This window comes from Acomys russatus, chromosome 8 (assembly GCF_903995435.1).
Source record: "Acomys russatus chromosome 8, mAcoRus1.1, whole genome shotgun sequence".
NCBI classification, from domain to species: Eukaryota; Metazoa; Chordata; class Mammalia; order Rodentia; family Muridae; genus Acomys; species Acomys russatus.
In genome coordinates, this window is record NC_067144.1 from 70,419,379 (window position 1) to 70,437,370 (window position 17,992).

The 17,992-nt window shown below is 45.1% G+C and overlaps 1 protein-coding gene across 3 annotated transcripts in view; it reads left to right on the plus strand.

Annotated features, from left to right (window-relative positions):
• The window catches only part of Itsn1 (intersectin 1), a 184,597-nt gene that overhangs the window by 105,830 nt on the left and 60,775 nt on the right, over positions 1-17,992 (plus strand). For 2 of the 3 annotated variants that reach the window (XM_051150250.1, XM_051150251.1), the window contains 4 exons: positions 3,752-3,879; positions 6,411-6,637; positions 8,375-8,496; positions 17,215-17,502. In XM_051150250.1, the coding sequence (XP_051006207.1) occupies positions 3,752-3,879; positions 6,411-6,637; positions 8,375-8,496; positions 17,215-17,487 (750 nt within the window). In that variant the 3' untranslated portion in view covers positions 17,488-17,502. Of the gene's footprint in view, positions 1-3,751; positions 3,880-6,410; positions 6,638-8,374; positions 8,497-17,214; positions 17,503-17,992 lie in introns of those variants that run through there. The other variant, XM_051150253.1, reaches the window with a different exon arrangement.

The window sequence follows — 17,992 nt, forward strand, 5'->3', positions numbered from 1 at the left end:
ATTTGGGAGTTCAAGATCATCTCCAAGTATATAGTGGATTTGAGGCTGCATAAGACCTTGTTTCAACACCCTCAACACTCGGTGATGGAAGTACCCTACAGAAGATGACACTGCCTGCGTGTCTGCTGTAAAATATGCCATACCATCGAGGGGGACTCATTAGAGAAAATTTGATGGAGCTACACAATGCTGTCGTAGGTTCTGGGCTACAAGATGTAGTGACTAGTTTTAGGAAGAAAACGTGATTTGAGAAAAGTTCCACATAAGACTTTGTCTTGTGATGCCTTATAAGTTTTTTTAGCTTCGAAGTTAAAAAGTGTGCTAAGGGACATGTGTATTTTCTAGAGATTTTTGAAGGTTGCTTCAGTCAGGTTGTCTACCAGGAAGAGTTAGTAAATTAACAACTCGCCTTCTTATTTTCTCTGAAACAATGAAAAGGGCGCTTTTAAATAACTACAGTTGACTCCAGTCTCCTTAGTGGTGTTGAAAGGGGAGTGAGAAAAGCCCAGGTGCCTGTCCTGCATGGAAGCGCCGGTCTTGGACACAGCTTCAATAGGGCTGGGGAGGGAAAGCCATCGCTACCTTTTAGTGCATATTCCAGCCATGTCCAAAAGTTTATCATCTTAGAATACTGGTTCTCAACCTGTGGGTCGCAACCTTTCTCGAGGGTCACAGAAGACCTTGGAAGACACAGATGCTTACACTACGATTCAAAACAGTAGCAAAATTGCAGTTAGGAAGTGGCAACGAAAATGATTTTATGGTTGGGGTCAGCACAGCATTAGGAACTGCATTAAAGGGTCACAGCGTTAGGAAGGTTGAGACGCTCTCAGACTTCAGAATACTCATTGTTTCTTACAACCTAGAACACCCACATTCAGAGGAAAAGGAAAGAAGTTCAGAATGCCAGGTGCTTAGGTCACTTGGTGTCCTTAAAGCTGACTGTGTGTCTTGGCAGTGTTTGACTTGGATGAAATAAATAGAGAATCTTTGCATTTTCTGATCTGGACCATAAGCTGCCAGAGCCTTCTGTTGTTCTTTGACACCTGTTATTATATGGCGCCTCCAAGCTCTGTTTCCTTGGAGGCACTTGCAGCTATAACTTTCGTTTTGATAGCTCTCAAGATAGGTTCTGCGTGAGCTGTGATGCTGTCGTCTTTAAAAAGAAGTATGACTCTGAATTTACGGTGTGGTTGATGCGCTGAAGTGTTGTTTTTAAAGCTGTCTCATTGGCATGATTGTCTTCTGTTGGTTCTTTAAATCACTTCTCGCTGCTTTTTCATTCTGTGCCGCTCGCTAACCATCACTAGTTGCTTCCGTCTGCTCATTGGCCTGTTTCCAACCTAACCCTGATTCCATGAGTTGAGTACAGAAAGGAATCCAGCATAATGCTTTAAGAAAATGAAATTCTTGATTTGTGCACACGTTTTGTCGGATACATTAGGACATCACAGCCAGCGTCCACCCTGCTTTCTCTGCACCTGTTGTTCAGTAGTTTGAATGTCATCTCCTAAAGATAAATTTCCCCAAGATGCAATAACTTTTATTTATTTTTTAAGTGCATAACGGGAGGCTGAAAAGATAACTGAGTCAGTAAAGTGCTTGCCCCATAGGCACGAAGGCACAAGCCAGAGGACCCAAGGTGGCCCCCAGCACAGCACCCACAATCAAAGCTCGGTGGGATGCTGGCTCATATCTGTAATAAAGACACCCACATGCCTAGAGCTCATTCACCTAACAAGCAAGGCCCAGCTTCCCGTGAAGACAGTCTCAGCACACAAGGTAGACCAGGCTGGAGAGGTGGCTCGGTGCTTAGCACCACTCGCTGCTCTTCCAAAGGATTGCACATACTCACGTGGCACCTTAAAGCCCTCTGTAGCCCCAGTTCCAGGGGGCCCAGTGCTGTCTCTTGGTCTCCATAGGCACCAGGCATGCACACGGGGCACGGACACACATGCAGACAGAACACTCAGAACACATAAAGTGAAACTATTTAAAAACCAGGGAGGAGAGCTCTATAGGAATAGCACCCAAGGTCAGCCCCTGGCCATCGCCACATGCCCATTCACACACTCATGCACACCCACACATCTTCCTGCCCGTGTGAACATACACTGCAAGTAAATAAATAAATAAGATAATGCAGTTAGTTTCCTGAGCATGGCAAGAAAACGAGGAAAGTATGCTGTTAATGAAATTTTTAAATTGAATGAAATGCAAATCTGTTCATGATTTACATGCCCTCTGACATGGTCTCTGCATTGGGCCAGTGATGGATTAGACGGCCTCTCACTGTGTTTTCTGACTTTGGATCCTGGCCCCTTTCTCCAGACACTAGAGTTTGATTTAGTGTCACCCCAACAGCTGTTCCTTTTGTGTGGTGACACTTAGCTTTAGTCAAGAGTGGGTGAATTGATCTCTTTTTGCTTATCTTACAAATGCCAGCGCTAAACCAGTGACCAGATTATCATTGGTGTTATTAGGGATCACTCTTCTTCATTACGGATGACTGGAAGCCAGCGCGGCTGTCTTGACATAATGCTATTACGTTGTAACATCCCACGGATTCCAGTTAGGAAGGGAATGAAAATGGAATTCTTTCCCCCACCCAGAGTTGACGTTCTCTTTTCCATAACAACTTCAGTCAGAGTTGGGCTTCCCAGTGGCTGTTCTTGGAGGCCTCTGTCCCCTCCCTAGCTAAGCCGCTGCCTCAGGCCTCCTCCTGCCTTAGCTCACCAGCTGAATTCTTAGGGCTGCTGCCTTGGGATGGCCCACCCGCACAGTTCTCAATGAAGCCCCTTCCCTCCTGTCGTCTCTCCTTGTTTTGTTTTAATCTCATTACTTCTCTCTTAAAGGGGAAATGAACCCAGACCTTCATGTAGGGAGATGATGGGCTACCAAACCACACCCCAGCCTAACGTGGTTTTTCATATTCTTATATGCTTATGCTCCTGATTTTAAGTACTCTATTATGTAGTTTATTTGGGTTTCAGTCGGTTGGCAGGGAAATTGCTTCGGGGTTGCTATGAAAGGAGATCTGATCCAGCGAGATCGCTCTCAAATTGTAACTTTTCTCTTTGAAACTAGCTGTCACAGTTGGCAGCTTCATACGTGGATTTTGTGAGAACAGAGGCCCTCAAATGGTTGTGATTTGGAAAAAAAAAAAAAAAAAAAAAAACCCACAGCATAAGGGGGAGGAGGGCTCAGGAGCAGAGACTGTTAAAATCTATGGGCTCTACTCTTGTAAGAAGCCGAGTTTTAACAGTGGCTGTGTGTGAAAGTGCTGTGTGTGTTTTCAGAGCTAGGGGATTTAGTGTGGATTAACTATAGTAACTACAGTTTTATCCATAAATCACTGTATCATAAAACTAACTACCTTCTAGTTCTGCCGAGTCGTTCCCAGGGTGACTCCCCCACTGCCCTTCACAAGCAAGGTCCCTTCTAAACAGATCCTGGAGACGGAGGGGGGAGGGTGCAGCTCAGTGGAAGGACACTTGCCTAGTGAATGCAGGATCCCAGATTCCATCCCCAGCCCCTCAGATAAGTAGATGTCATGGGAAATGACATAGTGTGTTGTGGCCTGCTGGATCGTAATCTGGGACAGCATCAAAATGCAGTGATTCTAGTTTCTAAATGACTGTTTGTCAGCCCTGAAAGTCACCTGCCAAATGCCCAGGGAGATGCCACATGCCGATGAACAGTTCCTGTTCATCTGCTCTGATCATCCATAAATTGTTCCGATTCTTTCTAGGAACTAAGAGAAATACACAGTAAGCAGCAACTCCAGAAGCAGAGGTCCATCGAGGCAGAGCGGCTGAGGCAGAAAGAGCAGGAGTGGAAGAGCCTCGAGTTACAAAAGCAGAAGGAAGAAGCGCAAAGGTGAGCCTTGCAGGGCCCTGGAGCCACCCTGGAGAAACTGGGATCTGTCCTACCCGTCCTCGCGTCTCCTCATGATTGCCGTACCAGAAAAGGCGCCTTCATTCCTTACTGTCTGTGTGGGCACACAGACATGTGTGTAAATCTTTGCATATGTAAGTAGCCCCTGAAGGTTTTGATTAGTTCCCAGTGCTTTCCTGTATGGATAATGGAAGTGGACAAGAAAATTGGGACACTTGGTCAGTCCATTTGCATGCCAATGACCACAGTAGTTTCCAGTTCACAGCCTTTTAATGACAGCAATAGTCAAAAGTGCACAGCTTGAAAGCACAGCCCCTGAGTTTACCCCACACAGTTTCTCCAGCAGGCCCAGGATTGTGCCTCTCTGGCTTTCTTCTTCTTTATTGCAATTGCAAATTAAACTTGAGTACAAAAGGGGAAGATTTGCCATCACTGCTTAGAACACAAATGCTTTTGTCTGTTTCTGTTGGGGTATTTGTGCTTGCTGTTTCGTATTTCCCATGTAACATTCTGTAGTCACTGTAGACACTTTTCTGTTACCTTTTAGTGTCTCTGATTTTGTTCATGGGTGTGTGCTATTTGAAACTTGGGTTAATTTTAGAGCCCAAGAAACAAGAATGACCAAATATCCCAGGGAGAAGCTGCAAACTATAAAAATGGGTTTTTGAAATTATACTGAGAAGAATTGGGTACTGGACATCTTGGGGGAGTGATGGATGGTGGGTAGGTTCAGTGACCCTGCACAAATCTGCAAGGCCTGCTTTGTTCATGGACAGTAGGTACTGGATTCAGGGAACCTGCACAAACCTGTCAGGCCTGCTTTGTTCAGGGCACATGGGACTCTTTGAGGCTGTTTAATGTTTTATGTTTTATTTTTAATGCCAGGGATCTCACAGTTTATTGGACTGTTTTTTTGTTTTGTTTTGTTTTCATTTTATTTCATTTTGTTTTGTTTTGTTTTCCTTTAGAGTGGGACACATTGTATGTGTGGATTAACTGAAACTCAGCCTTTTGTTTGTTTCCAACTGTTACAGGGTTTGTGTGTGTGTACACGCATGTGTGCATACCTGTGCATTCATGCAGCTTTGTGTCACTGTATTTGTGGAGGTTAGAGAACATCTGGCAAGAGTAGGTTCTCTTCTTCTACCACGTAGGTCCTTCAGATCAAACCTAAGTGCTTAGGCCTGGGTGCAAGTTCCTTTATCAATTCAGCCATCTCTTTGCCCCCAGTTGCCATTACAGCTTATGAAATACTTTCATTACTAATGCTGCAACCTGACACTGTACTCCTACAGAGTATAAATAAGCTGAAAACATAATGTAGAAAATACCATTCTAGGGCTGGAGAGATGGCTCAGAGGTTAAGAGCGCTGACTGTTCTTCCACAGGTCATGAGTTCAATTCCCAGCAACCACATGGTGGCACACAACCATCTATTAACGTGATCTGATGCCCTCTTCTGGCCTGCAGATGTACATTCATGTAGAGCACTGTATATATAATAATAATAAATAAATCTTTAAAAAAAAGAAAATACCATTCTACAAACAGAAAATAATACACTTCTAACTTTAAAGGTAAATAGTACCCAAAACTTAACTTCAAAAAATCAGGTTTTTTACCCTCTAATAAATGTCCTTGGATACTTTTTAAAAATTGGTTATTGAGACAGTTTCTCTATGTAGCCTTGGCTATCCTGGAACTCGCTACATAGACCAGGTGGGTCTTGAAGCAGAGATCCTCCTGCCTCTGTCTCCAGAGTGCTGGGATCAAAGGCATTTGCCACCACATCTGGCCTTTTTATGCTTTTTAAAAGACATTTTATGTGTATTTGGGGTTCTTTGTTTGTTTGTTTTTTGTTTTTGCCTGCATGTGTATCTGTGCATCATGTACTCGGGATGCTCTCAGGCCACGAGAGGCCATTGGGTCCTGTGCTTCTGGAGTCACAGGTCACTGCAAGCTGTCGTGTGCTGCTGGGAACCAGTACAAGAGCAGTAAATGCTTTGGGTTTGGGAGCAAGTTGTATACATGTCAGTGTGGTGTCTCCTGCCTGGGGAGGGACTGTAAGAATCTCATGGTTATGTGCTCATGAAAGTGGTGTCTCTTCACAGCATGTTGGATAGTCTCCGTTTTCATGAAGTTTATGTTCAGCTGTGTTCTGTGGCTTTTTTCTTTTTCTTTCTTTCTTTTTTTTTTTTTTTTTTTTTGTAGTTTAATATGTTTCAGTCAATTGTATCAGTTAATGTCAGACGAGATGTACTTTTTCTTAGTCTTATAGCCACTTAATGCAGTACATTGCAGTCTTCTTTCTGTGTGTGTGTTTGTGTGTTTAATCATGTGACTTCATTTTGCCCCAAGAACTGGTTTTCTGGAGTCCATTGTCTATGTAAGAGCAGCATTCCCTCCACGTTTAGCTACTCTGAGGTAGCTTTTTGGTGAAGGGGGTGGGGGGAGGGGTGCAAATTGCCGAGTCAGACTGCTTCCTCGCTGTAATCAAGCATCTTTGTTGGCAGCCGCATTCAGGGAAGGGACAAGCAATGGCTGGAGCACGCGCAGCAGGAGGAACAGCCGCGGCCTCGAAAACCACACGAGGAGGACAAACTGAAAAGGGAAGACAGTGTCAAAAAGAAGGAGGGAGAAGAGAGAGCCAAACCGGAAGTACAAGACAAGATGAGTCGGCTTTTCCATCCTCACCAAGAGGCAACTAAGCCAGCTATCCAGGCACCCTGGTCTAGTGCAGGTATCGGAAGGGGCGGGGCCTGTTCAGTGGCAGTGTTCTCACCTGTTGCTCCACGTTCTGTCACCTCCCCAGAGCCCCCAGTGCCTAGTCAAGCTTTGTCTCAAGTACTGGGTTTTTTTCTTTCTTTCTTTCTTTTCTTTTCTTTTCTTTTCTTTTTTTTTTTTTTTTTTTTTTGGAGAAGGCTTCTCACTTTGTAGACCAGTCTGGCCTCAGACTTGGAGATCTGCCTGCCTCTTGTCTCCTGAGTGCTGAGATTAAAGATGGGCACCACCATGCCCAACTTGCTTACATTAACGGAGCTGAGATGGCTATCTCTAGATACTGTAGCTCTTTACTCTCTGGGTGTGTTCCAGCAGCTATTCTGATAGCCAGGAACCCTCTGCAGACCTCACCCAAGTGCCATGAACTCCATTATCAAACCCTATTTGTGTGTATGGTATATACGCTGAACTGAACCCATTTTGTAAAAATCACTTACTATTTCTCTAGTTTGTTATTTTCCCCTGATATTGCTGAGCTGTGGCAACCAGGTTTTGTCTACACTGGGTTTTGTGCCTCTTAAAGAGTGTAAGTTCTGATTTTTTGCTCTTTCAATACAAACTGCCTCTTTAAAAAAATTAAATTAATAAAAGGCCACCCTTATCTTGTTTGGGCAAAGTAACTAATAAAAGTTATCCCTTAGATAATATCAGGTGTGTTTTCAAACTCCTTAACCACTGTGATATACAGAGAGCAACAAACACCTTGACTCCATCTTGTAAAGACTTTACTCCCTGACCACACGGTGGGGGGATGGGAGTGAGGCATAGTTAGGCAGGAGCTATCCTTTCCTAAGGTGCAATAGCCAGAGAAGGGCATGGACTTGGAGGGTCCATGGCTCAAAGGGGAAAGATAAGCTCAAGTCCTGATGGTTGTTGTGTGGGGTCCTCAACTCCTCTGTTTCTCTCTCTGTGAATTGTGGAACTGTTTTTTTCTCCCTTGGGTCAGAAGGAACCTCTACATCTAGCACAGGTCAAAGCTATAGATAGACCGTGATCTGCCTCACTGCTTTCCAGATAAGATGACTGTCAAGTTACTTGCATCTGTGTGTAGAGGAGTTCAGAGGGCTGTAATTAACTGTTAGCCAAAATCCAAGGGTCTCCTCTACCTGAATGCATTTTAAATTTTTTCATTTGAGTTAAAGTCTAAACTATTTTCATTTGGATTTATCCTTGGGCTTATTCTTTCCCCAGAAACGTAGAAGACTCCGTTCCCCAGGGCCAATAGGACCTTGTGTGAAGTCAACACTTAGGTTTATGTGATCTTGTTAAGTGCCCCAAAGACCAACATTTGCCTCTGTCTGCATGGAAAGTTGTGTTTCTCTTCCAATTCCCTTACAAGACTGATCTCTGGCTGACCAGATCTGCTGTCATCCACGAGCAACGCCCTGGGTGGGGAGCAGGCTTTGTTGATGATTTACAGATGTGCACTGCTGTAGCCCACGCCAAGAGGCAGAGCTCAGCTCTCTGGGCTGCCCCGCCCACTGCACTCAGTTCTGGCAACTGGTTTGTGGAGAGTCTACCAAGGAGCTCTCAGTGGTCTTAGGTGCCCCTGTCAGATTTCGTTCTCCTTTGGCATTCAGTGTGTATTTCAGAAAGTCCTTGAATGGGTGGAAATATTTCGACTATAGCACTAACAGCTGTTGGCTATGGTATATGTCAATGCTTCCTGTAATGCGTCCCTCCTCTTCCCAAACAGAGAAAGGCCCACTTACAATTTCTGCACAGGAAAATGTAAAAGTGGTGTATTACCGAGCGCTGTACCCCTTCGAATCCAGAAGTCATGATGAAATTACCATCCAGCCAGGAGATATAGTCATGGTAAGAAAGATAGCAGCCGGTATGGGTCAGAGACTGGCATCTATCCTCTTTTTGTGCTTTGTTGCACAATTAGGAAATCTCCAACAAGCATGAAATCCAAGGATACAGGCTTGAGGTCCTTGAAACAGAAACTCAACCTTCTTTCCTTTTTCTCAGAATGAAAAATTTCAAAAGTGCGTCTTAAGAGCACTTTAAATATAGTTATTAAAGATGATGTTCATATTACAGCCTTAGCTTATTTTCAATCCTATAATGAACCGGTAGTGTCTAAGCTTAGTCTAGTTACATACTATGGTGAATCTTTAAGAAATAATTACAAATGCAGAATTCCTTCATTTACAGCTGCCCATAATAACGGATATATCTTTGAACCAAAGTGTTTGGGGTAGTTTGGTTTTGTTTTTAAGTAATGAATTAAATATAAAGACTCTAAGTTACTATTTAGGAAATTAACAGGAATGTTTTGTTTTGCTACAGTTTACACTTTGTATATGTGAACATCTAAATACAGCCTTAGAGTTGTAACATTGTAACAACTCAATATATTCTTAGTGTTGTAGCGTTCATCGTAAGAACTAGTCTTCAGACCAGAATAAAGCATTGTGATTGCTCTAAATGACCACTTGAATTTCTTGATTAACTTAGAAGTAATTCAAAGTTAAGAACTAAGACAAATGTGTTTTTTATACTAGGGTATTAGAGAGTGATTTGTGTTTTAATGAGAAATTGCTGCTTTAGTGGGGGACCTACCGTCCCTGAGCTGACAGGGACACTGACTCCTTTTCCTGGGGCTGGCTAGCTAACTCTGGTTGGATTCAATGAGCAGTGTGTAGATGTCTCTAAGGTCAACATTCATTAAACATCTTTTGCCTTGCTTTTAACCCTTTGCTTTCCGGGTGGAGGGTAAAGGGGAATGGGTAAGTGCCCCTGTCAGGAAGTCTGCCTCCCACTCCGTGTCCTGTTCTTTAAGTCACTTGAATTCTATGTGAGTGAGCAGATCTTTGGATGTCGTGGCAGTGGAAACGTGTTGGGGTTCACATCACAGGCTTGTGCTTAAGAGAGAAGTGTGCATTGTGAGAGCTTGTGTGCTAGTTTCCATTTGTTGGACTCTGGAGATCAGTTCTGTACTTACCCGAGTTCCACCTAATGCCACGCTTAGTTACATACTTACTCAGGCTCTCCTGTGGCTTAGGCTGTCTCAAGCTCACTGTATAGCCATGGCCGGCCTTAAACTCCTGCTTGTCCTGCCTCCGCCTACAAAAACAAGAGACTGACAAGTTAATTGCCCATCTCTTGTCCTGGCACAGTTTAGGCTCACTTCACTTTCATCCGCATGTGACCATCAGCTTCTCAGATTCCTCAGAATTTCTTTGAAAACAGCAGGCTTACACTTTAGTCACTGTACTGCACCTTAGAATATAGGAAGTCTTGGGGGGAGTTGGGGAGTCCTTACAAATACTTTGCTTTTAGACTCTCTGCTTTTAGACCAGTTTGCTCCCAAACTGTGTTTTCATTGTTAAAAGTTTAATGTGCCATCTTGCGTGTTGTCATATTCTGAATGTTCGATTATACAAAGAAATATAAGATGGTGTGTGCCATCTGAATATTTAGTTCTTTTTTTTTTTTTTTTTTTTTTGAAAAGGCTTGAGAAACAGATAAATCCTGTCTGTGATGACATTCTTAACGACTGTCCAGTAACTTAGCAACTTAAAGAGGGAAGGGATCTGTGAGCTAAAGTGGGATCTTCTAAATGAGGCTGCTTGCCTGAGCATCTCCATGTGCAGGGCTCAGAGCGTTGCGATAAATGGCCTCTCTTCTGGTGTGGAGTTTGCCGTTCCCGAGGGATGAAGTGTGACGGCTGTTAGGCATCGCTCAAGCGATGGGAGAGGCAATGAGAGGAACATCACTCATTGCCATTGCTGTTAAAATTTATGTGAGGGGGGCTGGAGAGATGGCTCAGAGGTTAAGAGCACTGGCTGTTCTTCCAAAGGTCCTGAGTTCAATTCCCAGCAACCACATGGTGGTTCATAACCATTTGTAATGAGATCTAGTGCCCTCTGAATAATGTATAAATAATGAGTAAATAAATATTAAAAAAAAAAAAAAAAAGATTTATGTGAGGGACAAACTACCAGCCGACATCTGAGTGCTGGCTGAGGTGGGAGTAGCATCCAGTGTGTCAAGATTACTCGGGGCTTTTCAAGGAAGTAACTGTGATGGTAAGATGGCTCAGTGTATAAGGGAGCTTGCCATGCAAGCCTGACCCTGAGCTCTTTGATCCCTGGAACCGCAGAAACGTGGAATCAACTCCTCAAAGCTGTACCACCCACATGTACCACCTCCACATACCATGCACTCTTACATGCATAAGTGTCTGCCTTAACTTCTAATAACTGTGCCTCACTTAGGATAGATATTCTGGTAACTCCTTCCTTTCTTTCCTTCTTTTTCTTTTTTTCTTTCAAGACAGGATTTCTCTGTGTAGCCTTGGCTGTCCTAGACTCACTTTGTAGACGAAGCTGGCCTTAAACTCACAGAGATCTGCCTGCCTCCTTTCAATTAGGGAGTGAGTTTGAGGAACCAGTGACCGGGCCCCGTCCCTTTGTCCTCCAAGGGCTTCCTTCACAATTAGCAGCTCCCTAGTCACTGCCCTCTAATGCTTCCCTCGCCCTGCCCCCTCCTCCACAGTGCTGGTCTGTACATGTATGCCACCATTCCTGGTTTTGTATGGGTTCTGGGGACCCAAACTCAGAACCTCATGCCTGTGTGGCAGTGGTTGGCATTATTTTTCTATTTGTGGAGAAAAAAATTAATACAAAGCTTTTTACCGGGTAATGGTGGCACACAGTTGTAATCCCAGCACTCAGGAGGCAAAGGCAGGTGGATCACTGTGACTTTGAGGCCAGCCAGGGCTACACAGTGAAACCTACCATAGAAAACAAAGAGCCAACCAAACTTTTTCGTCTGGGGCTGGAGAGGTGGCTTAGTGGTTAAGAGCACTGGCTGTTCCTCCAGAAGACCCTGTTTCAATTCCCAGCACCCACATGGCAGCTCACAACTGTCTGTAACTTCAGTTCCAGGGTTCCTGATACCCTCACACAGACATCCCTGCCAGCGAAACACCAGTGAACATTAAAATAAATAAAGTACACAACACAACACACACACACAAATTTCTACAATCTTAACATCTGAGGTCAGCTCATTTCACAGTTGGTCTGAACGTCACTGCTGATTTGAGAGACTAGTGCACACATCCAATGACAGGCATAGGGCTAGATCTGACATATTTCAAGGAAAGCTTTATTGGAACATAGCCAGACTCGTGCATTTACATGTTGGCTACAGCCTCTTGTCTGCCACCACAGCAGGCTTGCTTAGTTAGACTAAGGGAAGTCCCAGTGCTCCAGGGTCCTGCCTCAGAAAAGACGTTTGCTCCCCTTATACAAGCAGTCAAATTACCGATTTAAAAATAATCATAAAAATAAAGCTAGAAATAGACCCACTGTATGGCCCACATGTACCATCCCTGGGCATATATGCACTCCACAGAGACGCCTGGCTCACCTGCATTCACAGCGCTATTCTAAGAGCTATGCAGTCAGCCTGGGGGCCATCAGCTGGTGAGGGCATAATGACAATGTGGGGCATATGCACAATGCAGTTAGAACGATACAGTTAAACGGGTAGAACTGAGAAAATTATATTGGGACAGGACAACCAGGCACAGGAGTCAAGTGCCGTGGGTCCTCTTGCATGCATGGGTCCTATCTTGGAACCCTTAGCATTGCCTGCTTAGCTTGGAGTAGCTGTAGAAGCCAGGAAACAAAAAGGGGGTCACTGGGGTAGAGGATGCCTGAGGGAGGGGGGCTAGTGAAATGTAGGTGATATGAGAGTATTGATAGGGGGTGGGGGATCCTGCGAGTGGAAAGGTTAAATCAGTGATGGTGGTAGTAAGGTGGGAAAGATGGGGGTGTTGCTGAGGGAGCAGCATGTGGAAGACTTACCCAAAAGTAGGAGGTATGGAAATCTAACAGTTTGTAAGCCAATTCCAAAAATGTAAGCTAAGGGCTTGGAGAAATTGCTCAGTAGTTAAGAGCACTCTTTACTCTTCCAAATTCAGATTCAGTTCCCAGCACCCAGGCCAGGCGACTCTTAGCCACCTGTAACTGCAGGAGATCTAATGCCCTCTTCTAGCCTCCAAGGACACACGTGCATCCATGCCTGTGTTCACGTAGACATGCTGCAAGAAGACCAACAGAGTCAACTAACGTAGACCCATGGGGGCTCACAGAGACCCAGGCCCCCTACACATATGTAACTGCTGGGCAATTTGATCTTCATGTGGGTCCCCTAGTGCGTTGAGCGGGTGCTGTATATGACATGGACTCTGTTGCCTGCTTTCAGTCACTTCACCCTAAGGACTGCCTTGCCTGGCCTCAGTGGATGAGGAGAGCTCAGTCCTGATGGAAGGGGTGGGTTGGAGGGGGGCTCCACTTTTCTGAGGACAAGAAGGTGGGTGGGAGGAGAGCAGGGAGGGGACTGTGATCTGGGTGTAAAGTGAATATCATATGTATATATTTCCTTAAGAGTTTGAAGGGATGGTTGGGTAATGTACCCCAGTGCGGGACAAGGTGAGGAATGGACCCAGAGTCCCACAGTCTGCTTGCAAAGTCATATCCCCAAAAACCTAAAGATGTCTCATTGGGCCTCAACTCCTAAAGGCTCTTCTACCTCTCAGTACTGCCACCCTGATGAAGATGAAGGTAGCATGTGGCCAGGAATGTTGCTCAAAGTCATTTGAGACCCAAATGTATGTTAGCATGTTTTTAAAATCTATTTTATTGAGGTTTCTTATGCCTCTGCCTCTCTCCACCCCAGTCCCTTCCAACACCAGGCAGGAGAGAAAGGTTAGTGGGGAGAGAGGGCATAGTTCTCCTGCTAATTAGGGTCGTCATGTTCCTTGTGGCAAGTCCACTCTTCAGAATCAGGATATCCCCAACTTCTCATCAAACCGCAACAGTGGCAGCCAGGAGCAGCAAGGGGGTAGGCGCATTAGCTGCCTTTCTCGGAGCACCTTCCATCCCTCTCTGGGCTCTGACATTTATACTCTCTCAGTGTCCCCAGAATTAAACTATCCAAAGCTGCCAAAGACCATACTTCTCTCAGAGCCCACACGAAGCAAATATTCTGCTTCTGTGGACAAGCTAAAGCAGCCCCATATCCCACACCTGCCATTAAAACAAACATGTTTATATAACAGAGCTGAGTTTGGGGTTTTGGTTTTTTTGTTTTTCGTTTGGTGGGTTGGTTGGTTGATTGGTTGTTTTTTCAAGACAGGGTTTCTCTGTGTAGCCTTAGCTATCCTGAACTCACTTTGTAGACAAGGCTGGCCTCGAACTCACAGCGATCCGCCTGCCTCCGCCCCCCGAGAGCTGAGTTTTTAAAGACACCAAACTCCCACTACAACCTCCCCTGGAACCAGGTTTATTTAAGAAAAGCCAAAGCTGCCTAGTGAAATGGTGGTCAGTGTGCGTGTCGTCGTTAGAATTCAAGCATTGACCAAATTGATTTAAATGTGTATGTCTGACTTTCATCTCCAGCAGGCACCATATGCAGTGTATGGTTAGGACTGTGCTGTAGACCAGCTCTGAGCCAAGTCCCAGAAATGGAAGCAGAGTCCAGGTCTGTGCTTCAGTCCCGTCATGCTCTGTTAGAATTACACCCAAAGAAACTGGGATTGATGGCATAGGCCTGGTTAGATGAATTATATTAAGACTAAAGTTGTTCATTGAAAAGAATGAGAGACAGCCAGGCGCCGTGGTGCACACCTGCAAATCTAGCACCAGGGAGGCAGAGGCAGGCGGATCTTTGTGAGTTTGAGGCCAGCCTGGTCTATAAGTGAGTCTAGGACAGCTAGGGCTACACAGGGAAACCCTGTCTTGAAAAACCAAATAGACCAAACAAACAAAAAGAATGAAAGGGGGTTGAAGAGGTGGCTCAGTGGTTAAGAGCACTGACTATTCTTCCAAAAGACCAGGGTTCAAATCCCAGCACCCACATGGCAGTTCATGACTGTAACCCAGTTGCAGGGAATCTGACACCCTCGCATAGACATGCATGGATGCAAAACACAGATGTAAATAAAATAAGACATTAAAAAAAAAAAAAGAATGGAAAAAAATGAGACTCTCTCTTAAAAGCCACCAACTTCTTAGTGTGCTTTGTATAGAAGTCTGTGTCATGGCTGCCATATTACAAAGCTTACATGTTAACTCCTTGGTCTGTCATAGCCTTCCATTTTTCCAAGATTGGATTGGCATTTGGGGCAGTTTTTAACTCCAGAAGTATGTCTTGTTTCATGTTGACCCTTTGTGTTTTAAGTGGTTAAGTGTTAAGAATGAAATCTTGCTGCCTGCTCTGGACTTTAAACGTAGTCCTTTAAGTGGGGATCCCCTGAGAGTGACTTCACATTCCTAGGACTATGTCAGGGCCGTTGTTGAGGGCAGTAAGTAAAGCCCTTGGCAATTTCATCATTGCCTGGGAGATGGGCGCTCTTGTTGGTGAAGCTGGAGCAGGGTTAGGGTCCCTCCTCTAGCTCCTGAGGATACTGAGGTGCAGTGTGATTTCTGTCCTTACTGCTGGCAGATGGGGTGTGTTTTCTTAGTTGGGTGGGGGCCATACCTTTCCTTGGAGCATGGGTCGGACACCACCTTTGGATCTGAGTCCTCCTGCCCACCCAAAGTCCCTAGATCCTAGGTCGTGGCGAGCTAAAGCACTTGGCATTTGTGGCAGTGAAAGTTCCAGACAAGCACTGGTCAGATACTGATGGCTTCCTAAAGGAGATGACCCTGGCAAGAAGGTTAACCAGAGGTGCCCGGGTTCCAGGCAGGCTTCCAGAGCAGAGAACCGAAGCTTGCTCACAGTGAACTAGGTTGAACTAGGTACCAGGACCAAAGTCCAGATATGACAGCATCAGATACAGGCAGAGTTGAGTTTCAAAAATTACGTTGTTAAACTTTTTTTATGTGCCAGGCAAAGTTATAAAGACTTATCAGGAGCCAGCACCTTTAATCCCAGCATTTGCAAGGCGGCAGCAGGTGGATCTCTGTGAGTTCTAGGACAGCCAGGGCTACACAGAGAAGGCCTGTCTGTAAAACAAAGCAACAAAGATGTATCCAAACGTAGACAAAGAAACTGAGGCATCTGGAGTTAAACCTGCCCAGTTAATAGCTCCAGAGCCTGTGTTTAAATTTGAGGCAGTCAGATTGCAGAGCCTTGGCTTTTCATTATACTTGAGTCCTTTGTGTCTGATATAAACTCCTACCTTGCTCCCACCTGACATTTCCTTCAGGCCTGGTTTGGAGGTCGGAGAGCTTGGCATAGGACCTACTCAGGGTGCTGGTAGCTTAGAGGCAGCTGTGTTTGCAGTGCCCAGCGGATGCAGTGTGGCACGATGCCGTCAGTGAACATAAGCCGGGAAGGCGGAGCAGCCCACCGTTTGAGCTCAGTTATGATAAATCGTCCTGTAGAGAAGCAACTGGGACTGCCTGGAAAAGGGGAAGAGCCCAATAGTGGAGGGAGTTGGATGGAAAAGTATGTTTGGACTACTGTGAGTGTGAGCAACAGTGACCAAACTAAAAAGCAAAAACAGGCCCCTTAGAAATACTTACATGACCATAGAATCCTCCTTTTCTGTGGGGAATTCTCAGCTTTAAAAATTGCTCTTTGGAGAGAGGGCTCAGTGACGAACAGCGCCTGCTGCCCCTCAGTGGACCCAAGTTGGTTCAGGCTTTCTGTTGAGACCTCCCCAATTCCTGCAGTTTCTGAAAAGTCAGTGAAGTGTAGGATGCCTCAACCTCAGGCCATGTGTGCAGGTGAGAGTCTAGGACCCGCTAGACTCTAGCCCTGGAGCCCACATTCTGCTTGCAAGTACACTGTCCTCCAGAGCTGTCTCCCACTGCCCATAAGCTAGCAAGGTAGCTAACTGTAGAGATATGTAGGATGGCTTGGGCCATTTTGAGTGATCCTTTTGGGGGCAGAATTAAGATGAGACAGAAACATTAAATACACTTGGCATAGTAGGTGACCCCTCTGAAATTTTTCAATAAAAGGCTCTGTTCTTTGTGGAATTTTGTGGATTTTAAAATTTAGCTTGTACAAAAGAAAATTATAGCCTCACTAAAACTAATGGCTGTGAATAAGCACTTCTGTCATTTCCCCATCTCGTATCTGTGGAGCTCTTAAAACACGTGGGTCAGCTTTGCTTCCCAGCAAAGCCAGCTCCGGCTCTTGTTCTTGGTTTTAGTCTCATTGTCCCTATGCTGAATAAATGCCTAGTTAGTGAAGGCTTTTAGAACACTAACTTTATGCTCGTATACTCTTTGCTTGAAATAATAAACCCAAGTCAATTTATTTTTAGTAATTACATGGCTCCCTGAGCAGTGAAGCCTGTCAGAGGGATTCACAATTCAGAGATCTGACACTCTGAATTAGAGGTCCAAGGACCTGAGGCACTTTATCTCAGCTGTCCTCAGGAACTCGGAGGAGAGAGGCCAGCCTAAGAACATGCGCTGCAGAGCTTGCCCTTCCCTGGCGCTGAGATGAAGAACCGTCCGTGCAGTGTGTCACTCAGGCAGGGGCTCGTGGGTGTGTTACGGTGGGTGTGCTCAAGGGTTGATTGCATTCCGTTTAAATGAAACATTGTGACTCCCACAGGTGGATGAAAGCCAAACTGGAGAGCCAGGATGGCTTGGAGGAGAGTTAAAAGGAAAGACAGGATGGTTCCCTGCAAACTATGCAGAGAAGATTCCAGAAAATGAGGTTCCCACTCCAGCCAAACCAGTGACCGATCTGACATCTGCCCCTGCCCCCAAACTGGCTCTGCGTGAGACCCCTGCTCCTTTGCCAGTGACCTCTTCTGAACCCTCTGCAACCCCCAACAACTGGGCCGACTTCAGTTCCACGTACGTGTTAATATGCTGTCTTTGACAGTTTTGAAATTCAAACTTAGTCATCCTTCTCCTTCTTCCAGTGTGCAGAGTCTGAGTTGTTCCTCTTTGAAGGGAGATGGTGTGTATTCGTGACCCTCTCCACTGGCTGGCCTACTGACAATCTGGGGTACTTGACCTCTGAATTAGGTTTAGTGATACCATTGCTAAATAGTGATTTACCAGGGTGCAAAATAAAGCCAGCGCTGTTGGCCCATCGTTTACATGTACCTTTCCTTTGGGGGGAAGGAATGGAGAAATACAACAACTTCCTAATAATCTGTGCTGACATTCACGCCAGTCAGCAAAAAAAAAAAAAAAAAAAAAGTGTTATTTCCTGCAGGCAGGGAAATGACATTATTGTGTTAGCCAGGAACAAAAATTGCAATCAGTCATGTGCTTTAGAGTAAGACAGAAAGCTGCTTCTGTAGACACTTCCTGCTGAGCAAGTGCACAGTGTAGAGAAGGGTGCGTGCGTGGAGTTCTCCACCCCTGGTCATCAGGAA